At 50.8% G+C, this 17,451-nt stretch overlaps 1 protein-coding gene across 7 annotated transcripts in view; it reads right to left on the bottom strand.

Moving 5' to 3' along the window:
- Positions 1–17,451, bottom strand: part of KIAA0556 (KIAA0556 ortholog) — a 233,770-nt gene that overhangs the window by 8,601 nt on the left and 207,718 nt on the right. For 6 of the 7 annotated variants that reach the window (XM_033217910.1, XM_033217909.1, XM_033217912.1 and 3 more), the window contains 4 exons: positions 10,208–10,385; positions 5,306–5,471; positions 1,773–1,930; positions 150–214 (listed from right to left, as the gene is read on the bottom strand). In XM_033217910.1, coding sequence (XP_033073801.1) covers positions 150–214; positions 1,773–1,930; positions 5,306–5,471; positions 10,208–10,385 — 567 coding nt within the window. Of the gene's footprint in view, positions 1–149; positions 215–1,772; positions 1,931–4,487; positions 4,899–5,305; positions 5,472–10,207; positions 10,386–17,451 lie in introns of those variants that run through there. The other variant, XR_004438849.1, reaches the window with a different exon arrangement.

Genomic DNA, 17,451 nt, shown 5'->3' with positions numbered 1-17,451 from the left:
TAGGAGGCCTCCCATCCTCTGCCTTGGTTTCCCTGCATGGAGTTCCAGCTGCCTCAAATGTGGCCACCTGAAACCCCGACTGGGCAGTTGTGGCCCAGGCACTGCCTCGGGGCCCAGAATGTGCTGGTGGGGCGGGAGGAGAAGGATACAGCCACAGGGCATCAGTGGCGCCTCGTAGTCCATGCTCGCACACTCCAGGCTTTTCATGTCCAGCCTGAAAAAGCATAAAAAACAGCACCATGAAGCAGCTCACGACGGCCCAGAATTACCAGAAATAACAGGCTTTGAAGAAACGTGGCAGTTTAGTGTTCCCTAGGACGCAGCAGGGAAAAGACAGATGAGGCCCCTGCTCGCGTGGAGTTCCCGCTCTAGATGACAGTCATTGCCAATGCCGGCAGGACGCTGTGCCAGGGAGGCACAGGGCTCAGGGCTTTCCTGAAATGGACTCTTTTATTCCTCAACACAACCCTAGGAGGTGGGTATTTTTAGATGCTTGGGATGTGGATGAGGAAACCAGAACACAGAGAAGTGAGGTCACTTGCTCAAGGCCATGCAGCTGGTAGTGGCAGAACCAGGATGGGACTCGAGGTTGTCTGGTGCCACTGCCCCCTTTCTTAACCAACCCCCTCTATGTCTTTAAACACAAGGAGGGTCCACGCTGTGCTGAGAGCCAGGACAGGGTGACAGGGCGGAGGGCCTGAGTGGGGCAGGCTGCCTCAGGGAGTGCTCTGGGAAGACCTCCAGGAGGAGGCAGCCTTGGGAAGTGTCAGAGTTAAGCCTTCCACGCAGAGGGGCAGCAGAGCAAAGGCTCGAGGTGGGAAGACACTGGGCTGCTGGTGTTTGCCCCAGAAAGCAGCCAGAGGGCTGAAGTCTGGGGCAGGATGGGGAGAGGGAAGCGAGAGGAGGCTGGAAGGTGGGCAGAGTCCTGACAGCTTTGGCTTCATGATCTTCAGCACCTGGCTCCACCAGCCAGGGCCTCAGTTCCCACATCTGTAAAATGGGCATCATACTGGCTAGGTCAAAGGGTGGCTGGAAGGATTTCCCAAAGGACACATCAAAGTGTTCACGCAGTCAGCCCTTAGGAAGGATTCTCTCCTCCACGGTCCTCCCCACGGGGCCCCTCTCCCTGGTCCACTGTCAGTGCCCTTCAGCCCGAGCCTGGTTCTCTTCCATTTCAAGGGCAATGTTACAATTAAGTGACTTCCCAGTGACCAGCCCAGCCAGCCAACCCCACTACAGTGCAGAGAAACTCATTTTGTTTCTAGAGCTTGGCCTCTGGCGTTTGGACATCAGGGGGTTTAAATGAGTAAACTTAACGTGGCATTTACAAATCGTTATGAACTTAATGCGGCTGAGACTGGGGCCAAGAAATCCCAGTGAATCCATGAAATATTAAGCTCTATTTTTCTCCTTGAATCTTTCTAAATCAGGAACACAGAAACGAGAGAAGGAAGGCCCCTCACCAACCTGGCCAGCAGGCATTTCTGGAACGGAGGCGGGCTGTAGCCTCTTTTCCCAGCAGGAAACGCAACGAAGCATTTAAAATCTTCAGCATTCCAGACTGTGAAAAACCCAAATGTCCCCAGACAAGGCAAGTCCATTCTACAGGCTTCCGGTGAGGCTTGGCTGAGCTTTAGAAAATGACTAAGTTGAAAAGCCATGCGTTTGATCACCGTTTCAAAACCCTTTCAGTATGTACATCAGAGCAACTTGCAAAGCAAGCGGGCCCAGGGGCCGGGAGGGGCTGTGCATGGCGCCCATTTTCCCCTCACCTCCTGGCCGGCTGGGGCAGCAGCCGAGCCCGTAGGTAGTCCACGAAGAGGATTTCTTGAGCAAAATCAAAGTGGCAGTTTCCTGGCCCCTTCCGGATGAGAAAGCCCTCTGGCGGGGAGACGCACAGGCCGTCCAGGGAGACGTGGACAATCTTGGCCTGGCAAACAAAAGAAGTAACATGACTGAAGGGAGGCAGGCCACGTGGGGACAGGAGTGGCTGACATGACCAGAGCTGCCGGCAGCTGTGCCCACCATGGGGAGCCTTTCACAGAGCCACCTGACCAGGGTCCATTTCCCGTACCAGGTGCTATGCGGGCGCTGGGCAGGTAGCAGAGGACAAGACAGGCGAGCCCCCTGCTGCAGTGGACACGTGCATACATTCTCTGGTCCACAGCTTTCAGGGGAGGCATGTGACTTGGCCAAGGCCCCGCCCACCTCACCAGCTGCAGCGGCCTGGGGCGGCAAGACATGGAGGTCAAGGGCACGGACTCAGGAGCTTCCATGTGCAACACTAGTAGCTGTGTATGTTACCTACCTTCCCTATGCCTCAGTTTCCTCATCTGTTAAATGGGCACAGTCATGAGTTAACCTATGTAAAGTGCCCTAAACAGTGCCTGGCACAAACTGTATACTTTGTGAATGTTAGCCTCTATTGCTCCTTTTTCAACCCCTGGCTCACACATCAATACCCCTCTGGGAGCTCTCCCTCAGGACAGGACAGACTTCTTCCTGAGCTTTCTTCTCATGGCACTGAGCTCATCCTTTTTGGGCCTGAATGCCTAGCAGCATCCCCATTGGCTTCTGGGTGTTTCTTATGGCAGAGGGTCTGGCTGGACCACCTCTCTGTCTGCCTCGGGGCCTGGAACACAGCAGGTGCCTTCTAAGAGCTTGTTGGATTCACTTGGATTTGAGCCAACATCTCTCCCTGTTCTAGCCAGAGTTCTCCAGCCAGACAACCAGGTTCTACTGGTCAGTCTCAAAGTCCTAATGGCAGAGTCTGAGGCGGCCCAGCCACCACCTGTGCTATGGGCAGGGAGGGGTGACAGCCAGCACCCCCTCCCTGATTTCAGATTTTGGAGCCTGATTCTCCTCCACACCTTAGCCCACTTTCGTGGTCAGCAACATGGGTGCACCTGCTGGTTCAACTGGTGGCTTTTCCTCAGGGAGAGGCAGAGGAGCTCCTCCTACAGAAAGGAAGGGAGGAAGGGTCCCTGGCCTGGCTCTCACGTGCCCCTGGGGCCCCTCGTTCCTTCAGCATTTTGGGAGCCCCTCTATGTCAGTTACTCACAGGATAAGTAAACCTGAAGGGTGGTGCTACCTGGCTTCGGGCGTGGCTGTCACTCGAACCTGGTCCCTGTCCTCAATCTCTCCATCTGCTTTCCTCGAGGGGGATTCCTACCTGGGTCCCCCGAGCTGAATTTGAGACACGGCCGGGCCCATCAGCATGACTCCTGGAGTTTTGCTGGCTTGTCTGGAAAGGGGAGCTCTCTCTTTTGCTGGGCTTGGAGCTAGCAGGATGTAAGCCTGGAGCTGCAGAAGTGTGTCCTGGACAGAGTCACCCAAGAGTGGATCCAGTGATGGCAAAGCAGAGGCCCAGGAAGTCCCTGTCCATCCTCCAGGGCCAACACCTCCTCCAGGAAGCATCCCTGATTTCCTTGGGCAGAGGTGGCCACCTGTCATCTGCTCACTCCCTTGGAGGTGACCTCTCTCACCATCTCCATCTAACGGCGAAGGAAGCTAAAGTTCACAGGGACTAAGCGATTTGCCCGAGGGCCACTGAAGGGATTCGAAGCCCCAACTCCAGGAGTCCAAGGCCCTGGCTTCCAACCACATGCCAGGGACCGCTGGTGCTCGGGAAGGCCTTTGGGGTGTGGGATCTGAGTCACAGCATCCATTTCACTACAGTGGGGGTCTCCCATCTCAGGCCATGTGCCCATTCCCCGCCTCCACCTTATCCCACTGTAGCCCTCGTCTGGCTGGTGGGGCCCAGACCCGTGAGATGGGAACTCAGCCCAATATCCCCAGATGGTGAATTCAGGTCACAGAAGCTCTACCAGACAGACTGTGATTTGCTCAAGGGAATTTTAAGGCCCAAAGGCACAACTTGAGGCAACTTCTGCCTCAAAAGGCTGTTTTTTAGTGTCAATATATGACTCCTTCAATGTGTCAAACTAGGGGAGCGCTCACAGAGACACAGAGCGGCGTTGGGAGGGTCCGTGACTGGCCTGCTCAGAGGAGCAGGCTGGCTCAGCTCCTGCCACACGGGGAAGGCCAGGGGCTGCCGATCCTGCTCTAAGATGTGACACAATTCTTTTTTTCATGTTTCTTTCTTTGAGATGGTATCTTGCTCTGTTACCCGGGCTAGAGTGCAATGGTGAGATCACAGCTTACTGCAGCCTCGACCTGGGCTCCAGAGATCCTCCTGCTTTAGCCTCCTAAATGGCTGGGACTACAGGTGTGTGCCACCAAGCCTGCCTAATGTTTTAGTAGAGATGGGGGTCTCTCTGTGTTGCCCAGGCTGGTCTAGAACTCCTGGGCTCAAGCCACCCTCCAGCTTCAGCCTCCCAAAGTACTGGGATTACAGGCGTGAGCCTCTACACCTGGTCTGTGATACAATTCCTAAGGCCCTAGAATAAATTATGTGGTGGGTACATGGTGGGGAGCCCAGCTCTGGGGATTACATGAGGCTGAATCCTGGCGTTGTCAACTGTTACCTGGCAACGGTGATGCCAATCTGCCGTGGCAGGTGTTATTCCCTCTTCATGTTACAGATGAGAAGACAAGCCCAGGGAAGGCAGGCCACGTGTCAAAGGTGATGCAGCTGGTAGGGTCCAAGCTGAGACTCAGACTCAGGCCCTCCAGCTGAATTGTTACCTTTTGGTGGCCTCATCATCACTTTTACGTGACTGGAGGGCACCCATTCAGTCACCTGAGGCCAGAAGCCCGAGAAAAGGGCTCTTCCGAGGCTCTCTTCAATCCCACCAAGACTGAGTGCTGCTTCTCACTCAGCAAAACATCACGTGGAAATCACAGTGTGGGCTCCAGGTCTGGCCGGCCAAGGTGGAGACTCCAGCTGTGTGGCCTTGGATGGGCGAGTGAACCTTCCTGGACCTCAGTTTCAGACCCTGAGAAATGGGGGTAATTGCACCTGCCTCCCATTGGCTGGGATGAGAATCCAGTGAAATGATAAATGCCCATGAAGCCCTCAGCAGAGACCTGGCCACCCGGGCACTCAATGGACATGAGGGCCGAAACTGACCATGGCAAGCTGAGGGCTGGACCTGCCTAGGACCGCCCAGCACCAGGAGAAACAGCGCTGTGCAGTTCCCTGGAAATGCCCTGAGCTCTTTAGCCTGTATTTGCCATTTGCAGAAGAAAACAGTAGCTCTCTCCCTCCCTGGACATAACGCCCCCAGCTCCATTTGGAAAGTTCTGGAGGATTTATGCTCCTCTCTGGCTGCCACACCAGCCATTCGTCAAGGTGCTGCTTCCCTGACGCTGGACTGAGTGCGGCCACTGCTCCCCGGCTTACCCCGCGATAGGTGTCCTCGGGAGATTTATTGTAGTTCCAGAAGCGCAGGCCTGCGATGCTTTCGGCCCTGTCAAGGCGGATCGTGACCACGTGATCCAGCCCCGGTGAGAAGGGGATCAGCCACATATGCTCATCCTCCATGGTGATGTTGGTGCCATCAATTAACCTGCAGCAATGGGGATGGAGCAGCGGGGGGGCGGCTCAGTGGGCACAGGGGGCATCACAGTGGGGCCCCCACCCCCTCACCCCCCAGTGCGTGCGTGTTCACTGCCTGGCACTAGCCTGGCTGCATCAGACTCGTTAAGGGAAGGTGTGACTGATGAGAACAACAGTCAGAAGTTGTCTCTTATCTACGAAATGAGACATTTTTGAAAAGGAAAAAAAAAAAATAGGTTATGCTGTTAAAGGTGCAGAAAAGCAATCATCAGGGTTTTCTTAAAAAAGGGAAAATGTGTCATTTTTCAGAATCCTTTAGCCCAGTGATCCCATTTCTGGGATTTTTTTCCCCAGAAGGAAAATATATTCATCATATGGGAAAGGCTATCTGAACCAAGATGCTCATCACCATGTTATTTATACTAGCTTAAAAAAGGGTAACAACCTAAAAGATCTCAAAATCGGGAAATGGTTAAGGAAATTTCACAGGGGTTAAGGTGCCATTGTGAGGACACTGCAGTCATATGGAGGAGGCAGGACACTGATTTTAAAGCTGAGAAATGAGGACAAGGACCAGCAGAGAGTGTGCAAAAGTAAAAAACATAATTGGGTCAGAGGGTATGGAGTTGAGTATTTTTCTCAAGTTTCCAAACTTTCTGTAAATTTGCTGTGTTGGCCTTATAGCATAGTTAGAAAGAAGTGTAGCCCTTCCTTCCCACGCTGGGGGAGAGAGGTACAAAAGCACCATGTGAGCTCTGCAGCTCTTGGCTTGGAACAAGTAGAAGGAGGGGCAGGTGACTGTGGGAGCTGCTCTGGCTGGACCATGCTCTGTGACTGCATGGCCTGGATATTCCAAGGAAGCCTCTAACCTGTAGGAAGGAGCCCCTCATGCTCCCTCATGCTCTCCCCAGCTGGCACACTGAGCTTGTCACCTTAGCCCTATAGCACTCCTGTCCTGGTCAGTTTCTGGTTCCCTTGCTTGGGACATCCTGCTCATTCTCAAGTTGGCCTGTGTTTGTCCCAAGGACAATCGTGCCTCTTGCTTCCCCAGCCTGCCCAGCATGCCTCAGCTCAGGCCTCAGGCCCTCGTCCTCATGGCTCTGGCCCATGTGTCTGGCACTGCCATTCAGAAGCCTGGTTCTGGAAAAAAGGGCCCAGCTGGTGGCCTCTTGAGCAACCTCCCTCTGCCTCCCATTTTCCAGAACCTTCCCCACTCCACACCCTGGATTTCTGGTACCTCGCAGCTGCTATACTGGGAGAAACTTGGCCTGCTGCCACATTTCCTAGATTTGAAAAGAAACTTTTTGTTTCCTTTTACATTTTCAAGTTGTGAATTTGGAAAAAAAAAAATCTTATAATCGAAGTGTTTACCCAAGGAGGTAATGTTTCTTTGTTCTCTAAAAGGCTGTTATTAAATTGATGGATGGTGTGTCTGACAATTGCTGGCATCTTAAAACTGAGGAAATTCAGCAATTCCACCCTGGAATGTTTGTGGAACTAAGCTGACTGAGGATGACCACTAGAGAACCTTCTATTTCCTTCCAAAGGCAATTATCTTTCTGTCCTAGAAATGGAGCTGTTCCACAGCAAACCTGCCCAATTCTGAGAGCAGAGGGAACTGCTGGAGGATTTGTAGCTGCCAGTGAAAGGAAGACTCTATAGACACTCTCAAGAACATCTAAATGAATTCCTAGCTCTATCCATAACAAAGCCTAGAAACAGCAACCGGCCGAGTAGCACTGAGCATCCCTAGTGGCCAGATTATGGTCTCTAAATACCATTTCCCACTAAAAGGAACCAGGGCTTCTTGGAGAAATGGCTGATTCCAGGTCGGGGACAAGAAATATACCAGATGAGCCTGAAGCATCTGTCACATCAGAAGGCAAGAAAAGTGACTGTTTTAAAAGGACTCAGGACTTCCCAGCATCCATGAGGGAATGATTTAAACATCAATCAGGATAAAAACTGCAAAGTATTGACTCTTCAAATGCAGTACTGTATGTTTAAAATCCATGAGTTTATAATAATCCCTAAAAAGAAACAAGTTTTAGACGATGCTAGAGAAACAGTTATTTGGAAAAGCCAAAAAGAAAAGGAGGGGAGAGAATCTAGCACTTAGGCTGCCTTTCCCATCTGAATTGCACTACAGAGTAGCCAAATAATTGAGGGAAATTCTCTCTTTATTGCAGTTATTTCAGCAAATAAATTTAAAAAAGAATAGCAGGCGTAAAATACCAACAGTTTGCAACTCCTAATGAATTAAGGGACTTCGCCAGCATGACTGGCTTCCAACATCACAAAGAGCCTGACAACCAGATATTCTATTATATATGTCCCCAGGGCCACACACTGACATCTATGTGGCTGTCTTGCCCTCGTGGTCAAACTTCAATCTGATCAGGCCTCTAGATCTAATTAACAATGTACTAGAAATACAGGGGAGCGAGGAGCTGACTAAACAATACCATAGAGATGCAGCCAGTAAAATTCAGGTCCACCTGGTTTCTTCAATAGATAATTTTTCAAGAAAAAAATGGAAAAAGGGGGACAGAGAACCTAGAGAGGCTTAAGAGACATAGTAACCAATCACAACACATAGACCTTATCTGGATCTCAAATTAAATGAGCAAACTGTTAAAAAAGGGTGGGTGGGGGGACCATGAATCTGCAAGATATCTGGTAATTTAAGAAATCATTATTATTTTTTCTTCTTTTTCTTTTCTTTTTTTTTTTTTTTTTTGGTTGAGACAGGGTCCCACTGTGTTGCCCAGGCTGGAATGCAGTGGCATAATCATGACTCACTGCAGCCTTGAACTCCTGGGCTCAAGCGATCCTCCCACCTCAGCCTCTGAGTAGCTGGTACTATAAGCACATGCCACAATGCCTGGCTTTTTTTTTTTTTTTTTTTGTAGAGACACAATCTCACTATGTTGCCCAGGCTGGTCTTGAATTCCTGGGCTCAAGCAATCCTTCTACCTCAGCCTCCCAAGTAGCTGGGACTACAGGCACATGCCACAGTGCCTGGCTATGTTTTTTTGTTTTTGTTTTTGTTTTTTTTTTGTAGAGATACAGTGTCACTATATTGCCCAGGCTGGTCTTGAATTCCTGGACCCAAGTGATCCTCCTACCTCAGCCTCCCAAGTAGCTGGGACTACAGACATGTACCACAATGTCTGGCTAATATTTTTTTTCTTTTGTAGAGATATAATCTCACTATGTTGCCCAGGCTGGTCTTGAATTCCTGGGCTCAGGTGATCCTTCTGCCTTGGCCTCCCAAAGTGCTGGGATTACGGGCATGAGCCATGGCCCACAGGCAACTGTTTCAAGTAAAACAATGGTACCAGGATTATGTTTTCTCTTAAATCCCTTATTGTTTAGAGGTATACACGGAAATACCTAAAGAGGAAATTCTATCAGGCCTGGGATTTGCTGACAGATAATCTAGCAGGAGGGTGGTGAGTGGGTGGGAAGGATCCACAAGCTGCACTGTGCGTTGATCACTTTTCCAGCTGACTGGGAGCCAGGTCTCCAGGCACCAAGCCTAAATACTCAGGAGAGTGACTTGCCAGGATGCGGGGGTGGTCAGAGGGGCCCATGAGCAGTTAATGGTAGCAGCGGGTGAGGCCACGGTTCAGGGCCACCTTATAGAAAAGCAGGGAGAAGCCTGCCACCTACTCTGCATGAGCTCAGCACCAGGCCAAGGGATGTGACTGCAATGTGACATGCCATGGGAATGACTGTCCCCATTCTACTGATAAGGAAAGCAAGGCAGGGGAGACAGTATAACTTAGTAGTTAAGTGAGTGGATGGCAGGTATCCCACAGGCCTGCGTTCCAATCATGACTCTGCCACTGCACTAGTCTGGGTTGCCTCTGCGTATTTCAGTCTCTGCATCAGCATAGTAGGGCTCATAATGGTCCCTTCCTCAAAGGGCTGTTTGAGGCTTCAATGAATGAACATCTGTTACTTGCTTCACATAGCCCAGTGCCTGGCATTTAATAACTGCTTAAAAAACTGGCAGTTACGTGATCAGTTATTACTATAACCATTGCTGTTATTACTGGAGAGGTTAAGAAAGTTACCTAATAGTTGGCATGCAGCAGAGGCAGGACTGGAACTCCCATCCCTCTGACTCCCCTAGTTCACACCTCCAAGCAGTGACCAGGGCCTCTGGCTGTGCAGAGCAGGGGAGCCAAGTGCTGGTCTGTGGGTTGCAGGTCCATGCGGATCGATGCTGTATCTGAGGCTTCCCCGCTTACTGACTTGACCCAACCTTGGCTTATGAAATCTGACAAGTGCAGGGGAAAGTGCAGCCATCACCGCCTGTGGAGGCTTCCTGAGTCATCACCTCCATCCTCAAGGAGGGGAGAGGGAGCTTTCAGCCCCCGGGAGGCCTGGATCATTCATGTGTAAACTCTGAACCGTCCACTGCAAAAGTTTACAGACAGCTACTGTGTGCGAGACGCTCTGCTAAGCACGAAGAAGAAAACGCAGACCACGGCTGTGTCTGGAAGCATGGGAACCTGCTTTCAAATTCCGCCTGACGCTTCCAGCTGTGTGGCCCTGGAGAATCACGTCCCACCTCGCTTTCCTGAGCCTCGGTTTCCTTTGACCACATGACCTCACAGGGTGGCTGGGGGAGGGACATATGCGATTCTATTTGATGTCCGAATCTGAGGTCTCAGAGGTAGAACAGTTTCCCCAAAACCCTGTTCATGAAAATAAAGCTTCTGATAAGACACTTACTTGTCCAGGGTCCGGGAGTCGTCAGAGTACTCGGGGAGCTCATTTAAGTCTCTGGGGGAGGCGGAGATCTGGTGCAGGTGGATGGGCAGCGCCTGGCCGTCCTTGCCCACTACTTCCAGGCCAGTGAGCCCTAGGTAGTGCAAGTCTCCCCAGGAGGCAGTGAAATTCAGCTGAAGGCCTGCAACAGGAAGAGAAGTGGTCCATCAGCACCAGAGGCTCCGGAGGAGGCATCTAAAATGAAGACGGGCAGAGGAATGCTATTCGGCCTCTATATTCTAGCAACTTCAGCCCAGACCCAGAGTGCCTTGTGGGAGGGCTCTGTGCCTTTTCTCTAGGTGGCCTTGCGCCCAGGCCACTGTCAGTGCTCAGGAAACAATGGTAGGCTGCATGGACGAGAATTAAACATGCACATAGCCCTGGGTCCTTCCTCCGCCTACCAGATTGTGCTGTCCTATCCCACACTGAACGTCCATGGTGGCTTCCCACGCTTTCTGGCCAACAACACATTCCCCATCAGACTTCTAGCTACTTCTCTGGCCTCACTGTGCACCAGGGACCCTGGGCCACACCCAGACTCTCTTCAGTCTCCCGTATTTATATTCCTCTCTCCAACCACAGCATGTGCTGTCACCCTTCTCTAGAATTCACATGGTCTGGTTGACCTGTGCTCACCCTTTAGATCCCAGCTCCCTTCCTCAGAGAAGCCCTCTTTACTTCTTTGACCAGGTCAAACCTCCACTGATAACCTGCCATGCCAATGTACACTTCCCTTTCCAAGCCCTGGTCACTGCTGTACTCTCATGATCATTTGGTAAATATCCACTTGCCCCACCAGATGCCTAACTCCTTGAGGGAGAAACCCCGTCTGCTTCTCTAAACTGTTGTGAACCGAGCCTGGCACAGTGCCTGGCACACAGTAGGAGCTCAGTACAGATGGAATGATTAAACCAGCAACTACATGGAGACTTACATCAGTAAGCCCCGGCACTGGAAACTGACACTTTATGCAAATTGGTTGCTATCACAAGGATTCACGTGGGCTCAGAGTAAAGGAAGTGACCTAGGGTGATACTGCCATCCTTTTGCCCCTGCTCCCACCCTCTCTCCATCAGAGACCTTTTAGAAGTGACCTTCTGTGGCCCTGGGGCAAAACAGCCCAGGTGTCATTCATTTGCCCAGGAAGCTCAAATGGAATGAATCTCTTGATCAAACCCTGTCAGATAATTGGCTGGAACGTCTCTTTCCTTAACGGTCTCTCATTAGAGCAAGACCAAGCACAATAAACCCTTCTGCCCTTAGAGAATTTGCCGCTTATTTTGGCACCCTTTTGGGTAGCTAAGTATAAGACTCTCACTCTTCACAGCGTTCACAGAATGCCAGCACCACAGAGCGGGCAGAAGGAGGCGGGGTGTCATCTGGCACCACCCCCTTGCAGCTCAAATGAGGAACTGGAAGCCCAGGGAGGTGAAAGGACTTCTTTGTGGCCATGAAGAGGGGCTGGGTCACCTGACCTCCCTGGAGCTTGGTTTTCTCTCCCATGCCCCGTCATCTCCCAACATACTTTTTGTAACTTAGCCCTCAAATCTTTTCCCTCCTTCGTGGTGCCAAGGTAGCTCTGAGCATCTCCGGGCAGATGAAAAAAACGTGTGGGCAGCACAGCACTGTGCACATGCGCTTCTTGCTGCATCAGTCATGTGCAAAGTGGCTACAGACTCCTTCCACCCCATGTCTCTGTCCTTGCAATGTGATTTTGCCCCTTATCCTATCCAGAGTTGTAGTCTATTTCTCTGCTCCTAACTCTGGGTCATGTGATTTGCTTTGACCAATGGGACAGAAGCCCACGTGATGCAAGCAGAGCCTGTAAAGCACTCGGGGCTTGAGACTGCCATGTGAGGCAGCCCAGCTAACCCAGTTGCCTCTCTGGCCAGCAGCCTCCCCACTGCCAGACCGGTGGTGAAGATGTCCTAGGTCATTCAGCTGCAGGTCCACCTCCCTGCTGATCAGGAACTCGAGCAGGCCCAGTAGAGGTCAACCAAGCCGGCTCACCCAGAACTGCCCAGCCAAGCCACCGAATTACAAGTCAGTCATGAATATAATTCATGGTAGTTGTGTTAAGCCAGTGGATTTTGGATTGGCTTGTTTGGCAGCAAAAGCTAGCTGACACACTCCTTCTCAGCATGGGTCAGTGTTCCAATGTCATTTCCTGAGAGGCCTTCCCTAATAACCAGAGCTCAAACAGCCCCGCTCACCCCATCACTCTCTACATCCTTACCCTGCTCACCTTGTTGTTTATAGCACTGAATGCTTCCTGACAATTGAGTCTACATTGATTTGCTTATTGTCTTCATCAGTCTCCCCCACTAAAATGGCAGCTCCCTGAGACCAGGACTCTGCTGGTTTTGTTCACTGCTGTATCCCCAGAGCCCAGAACAGTGCTTAGTAGATGTTCAATGAATGTTTTTAGTAAAAATTTTAAACACATGACTAATTAAAAAGTAGGGGTTCGGCCGGGCGCGGTGGCTCAAGCCTGTAATCCCAGCACTTTGGGGGGCCGAGATGGGTGGATCACGAGGTCAGGAGATCGAGACCATCCTGGCTAACACGGTGAAACTCTGTCTCTACTAAAAAAAATACAAAAACTAGCCGGGCGTGGTGGCGGGTGCCTGTAGTCCCAGCTACTCGGGAGGCTGAGGCGGGAGAATGGCGTAAACCCAGGAGGTGGAACTTGCATTGAGCTGAGATCTGGCCACTGCACTCCAGCCTGGGTGACAGAGCGAAACTCCGTCTCAAAAAAAAAAAAGAAGTAGGGGTTCAGTAGATATCTGCAAGTAAATGAGACAAATGAAAATTATTGGGTTTTACCAAATTCACAGTCAATGGTAAACGAATATTTATTGATCATCTACTGTGTACCAAAACCTATTTTTGGCATAAGAGCTGCAGGAATGAACAACAGAGCACAATCTCTGAACTCAAGAAGCTTGCATTCTAGCAAAGACTGTCAATAAATATAATGAATAAAGAAAGACTACAGTTCCAAGAGTGATGAATACTATGAAAAAAACATAGCAACAGGATAGGGAGTGACTGAATACAAGCAGAGGTGGTCAGGGAGGGCCTCCCTGAGGAGGTGACATTTGAGCTGAGACCAGGGTGCTGAGAAGGAACCTATCACGCTTTTGCATTTCTGGAAGAAGAATATTCCAGGCTGAGAGGAGAACAAATTTGACCCATAGGTGGAACCAAGTGGCCAAGGGAGAGAGTAGAAGAAAATGAAATCAGACAGGTAGGCAGGGGCTAGATCATATCAAGAGGTTTGGATTTTCCTCTCTTTGCAATGGGAAGCTACTGGTAGGTTCTATGTTGAAGCAGGGGACCAGCATGATCTGATCTGCATCTTAGAAAGCTCCCTTCAGTTGGATTTTATAGGGAGACCAGGGAGGAAGCTGTTGCAGTTAAGGATGGCTTGAACAAGGCTGGTGGCAATGAATATAGGGTTGAAGGGGACAGATACAGGATCTGTTTCAGAGATAGCACTACCAGGATTCTCAATGGTCTGGATATAGAAGGAAGGGGAAAAAAAGTTTTGACCCGGGTGACAGAGGGACTGTGGGCACCACTCCTGAGACGAAAGGGCCACAGGTGGAGGAGGATGTGGATTTGGACGATGGAAATCAGCGTGAGGGAGAAATGCCACCTCCTTTTGTGACAACAAAGAGATGTCGGCCCAGACTCTCCCAAGCCTGCAATCTCTTTGTTTGCCTGGCAAGCTGCACTGCGATTCCATCTAATTTGGGGCTGTTCTGAAAGTGATTACTCTCCTTTTCGAGCTAATATCCAACATGCCCAACATGCCATATTCATTTTCCTCTGGTGTATCAATTAGTATTTATACAAATGGAAATTAATTTTGTTATTTCTCCCCCATGTTTCAACCCTCTCAGCTCCTTTCTTATTCATCACTGCTGATATTTGCAAAACTTCCAAAATTAGTGTCATCTGCAAATTAGCAAGTCATATATCCCCTTTCAAAACATTAATAGGATTGGCCATATTTACCAACCCCAACACATTCCCCCAGGGTCACTTTATTAAAGCTCTCTCCGCTCCGCTCTCGCACGGAGTGGTGAAGTGGGTTGAGGATTTTGAATACAGCGAGGAAAAAGCTAAAGGTTCACAGAGAAGAGATTCAGAAATCACAGGCCTCGAAACAGACGCAGAGGGTGCTTGGTTGAGAGGCTCTTCTGCCTTCCTACTGAGAAGAGAAGAGAAATTACACTTGCCTTGCAGTAAAAAGGTCTTTGAGCTCTACTCCAGGGCCAGATTCCCAAAGGGACTGAAATAACATCTCTGCGAAAGGTCAGGAGCCGGGTCAGCAGGAGACACATCTACAGATAGCATCTTTGGGGGAATCATCAGATGAAGGGGACAGTGGCTGCTTCTGCCTGGCCAGCATTCCTGCCTTCCTTCTGGTGGCCACACTCTGACCTGCTCTGGAGAACCACCCTGTGCTCAGGGTGTTTGGGTGGCTGACCCCTTTTTCTGGGCTCCAGGCCTGGCCAATCTGTGTTTTCTATCTCCCACCTCCTGCCCTACCCACCACGGTGAGTCATAGTGGCTGACTTAAGGATGGACATATGAATTAGCCAGGCACGGTGGCACACCTACAGTCCCAGCCACTTGGGAGGCTGAGGCGGGAGGATCTCTTGAGCCCAGGAGTCTGAGGCTGAAGCGAGCTGTGTTTGCACTACTGCACTCTAGCCTGGGCCACAGGGTGAGAACCTGTCTCAAAACAATAACAACAAGCAAACAAATAAACAAAATGGGCACATGACTCAAGCTAGGCCCAGAGATCTAATTCTGGGATAGTTGTTGGAACTACTGGGATTCAGGAAAACAGAAGTTCTCTTTCATCTGGGACTGCTGGGTAGAAAGGAGGCATAAACGGGAGCTTCCAGGACTTTCCACATGGATGGTGCTGAACGGGAGAACGGCAAGAGACGAAAAGAAGGCAGGGAGCGGGAGGCAGACACCATGTCTTGAGACACCATGTCTTGATGCCATCCTTTTTGTAACTGAACGCAGCTGTGTGGAAACTGGCGACCCCTAACTTCTAGTTGCATAAGCCAGTAAGTTCCCTTTTTTGCTGAACTCAGCTTGAAATAAATTTCCATTATTCATCCCCTGCCAAAAAAAAAAAAAAACTCCTGACCAACTTAAGGGAGAACCAAATTGAATAAAAAACGATGGCTGTCTTTTGGGACCTCACAGCTTCATGGAGGACACTGACTCTTGCACAGAGACTTCTGATGTGAGGTGGTCTCCCAGTGAGAACCTGAGGCAATCTGCTAGTGTGGTGAGGATGTGGGCTTTGGATTCAGACACCTTTGCTTCCACTCCCAGCTTCCGTACTGGCCGTGTGACCTTAGGTAGGTGACTCCATCTCTCTGAGCCTCAGCTGCCCGATCTCATGGAAAACAGAGCCAGGAGCATTACAGCGAGATAAGGCAGAGAAAGCCCAGCACAGTGCCTGTCTGGGAGATGAAACCAAGCCTTAAACCAGGACCTTGCCTAATGTTAGGCTGGCCTTCAAAACTGCTGCTATTTGAAAGTAATTGAGAGAGTGCCCTGGAATGTAAGGGGCTATGAGAATAAGGCAACTTCCTCTAAGGCATCTTCTAAGAGATCATTGGTTATTTTGGAGTGGGTGAGGAGAGATGAATTTTCATAGGGAAGACTCCTGGGGAGGAGCCGTGGTTGCACAAGGGCTGTAAGGGAGGGGATGTGGAGCTCACTTAGGGCACTGCTCAGGCCCCACCTCCCACCCCCGGGAACAGAAGGACTTAGTCTTCTGGTGGTGGGAAGTGCTGACGGCTGGCAGCTCACCACTGAGGCCCTTGACTTGTGACTGCCCTTGGCTGAAGACAGTCTCCTTGCAAAAAGCCATGCCCAGCTGGGCACAGTGGCTCATGCTCATAATCCCAGCATTTTGGGAGGCCGAGGTGGGTGGATCACCTGAGGTCAGGAGTTCGAGACCAGCCTGACCAACATGGTGAAACCCTGTCTCTATTAAAATTATTAAAATTAGTCAGGCATGGTGGTGGCCACCTGTAATCTCAGCTACTCGGGAGGCTGAGGCAGGAGATCTCTTGAACCTGGGAGGCGGAGGTTGCAGTGAGCTGAGATCATACCACTGCACTCCAGTCTGAGCGACAGAGCAAGACTATGTCAAAATAAATAAACACATATTAAAAAGTAAAATAAAAAGCCATGCCCCTCCCCAGGGGCAGCCCATTGCCAGTGCCATGTTGATACAGACAGACAAAGACATGGCCCCTGACTTAATTCAGGATGACCCCAAAGGGCCATCCCAGGTTCCGAGCTCCCTGTGGAGCAGGCTGAGGCCTTGAAGTGGTTGCACCACAGACCAGCTTCTCCCTCTGCCCAGTCCTGCCTCCCACCTTTCCCTGACAAGAGCACACCCCAGTAAATTCCATCTCAGGGTCTGCATCTAGGGAACTCAGTCAGCGACAGGCGGTCTTCAGAAGACGAGATGGAGTGGAGAGGCATCCTAGGCAGAAGGTGTGGCTTGCACAGGCACCTGCAGGTGGACTCCAGAGATGGCGTGGGGAGGTACCGGAAGGGCTGACACTGGGATTCGGAGGGGCTCCAGCTTCATTTTGGAGATGAGGATGGGGAAGTGGGGAGGGGAGCCTGAAAGTGTCACATCTTTTGTTCTCAGAAGATAAAGTAGAAGCAGGTCACATTCACAGGGGGCAGGAGAGTGAGGAAGTGAGGTTGCCAGGAACCTGGTTAGCAGGGCGCAGGAGGGAGGAGATCACAATCAGCAGTGACCTTGGGCTTGAAGATTCCCCAGGACAGGGAGGGGCTGGCATGGACGCACAGGGATGAAGAGAGGAACTGGTTAGAAGGATCAATGGAAAAAGAAGGGTGATGAACAGGCCCAGCAGAAAACCCCTGGGATTTGCTCAGAAGTCACAAACTGGCAGCTGGCTGGCCAGATACACAATAAGTGTTTTATTTGGCTCATGTGATATTTTAAAACATGAGGAAATTCATTATCCACATTTGAGAATCTGGAGGACTTCGTGTAAGACTCTAGATTTCCGACTTCTCCTGAGAAGTCAGAAGACCTGGTACCCTGGGCCCGTGCACCTGCCCCCACCCCCGGGGCAGAGTGGATGCAGGTTTTCTCTGCCTGTGCATCTGCTCTTTGGTGGAGT

This window comes from Trachypithecus francoisi, unplaced genomic scaffold, assembly GCF_009764315.1.
Source record: "Trachypithecus francoisi isolate TF-2019V2 unplaced genomic scaffold, Tfra_2.0 Lachesis_group10, whole genome shotgun sequence".
Taxonomy (NCBI): domain Eukaryota; kingdom Metazoa; phylum Chordata; class Mammalia; order Primates; family Cercopithecidae; genus Trachypithecus; species Trachypithecus francoisi.
This window is presented reverse-complemented; position numbering and strand designations above follow the sequence as displayed.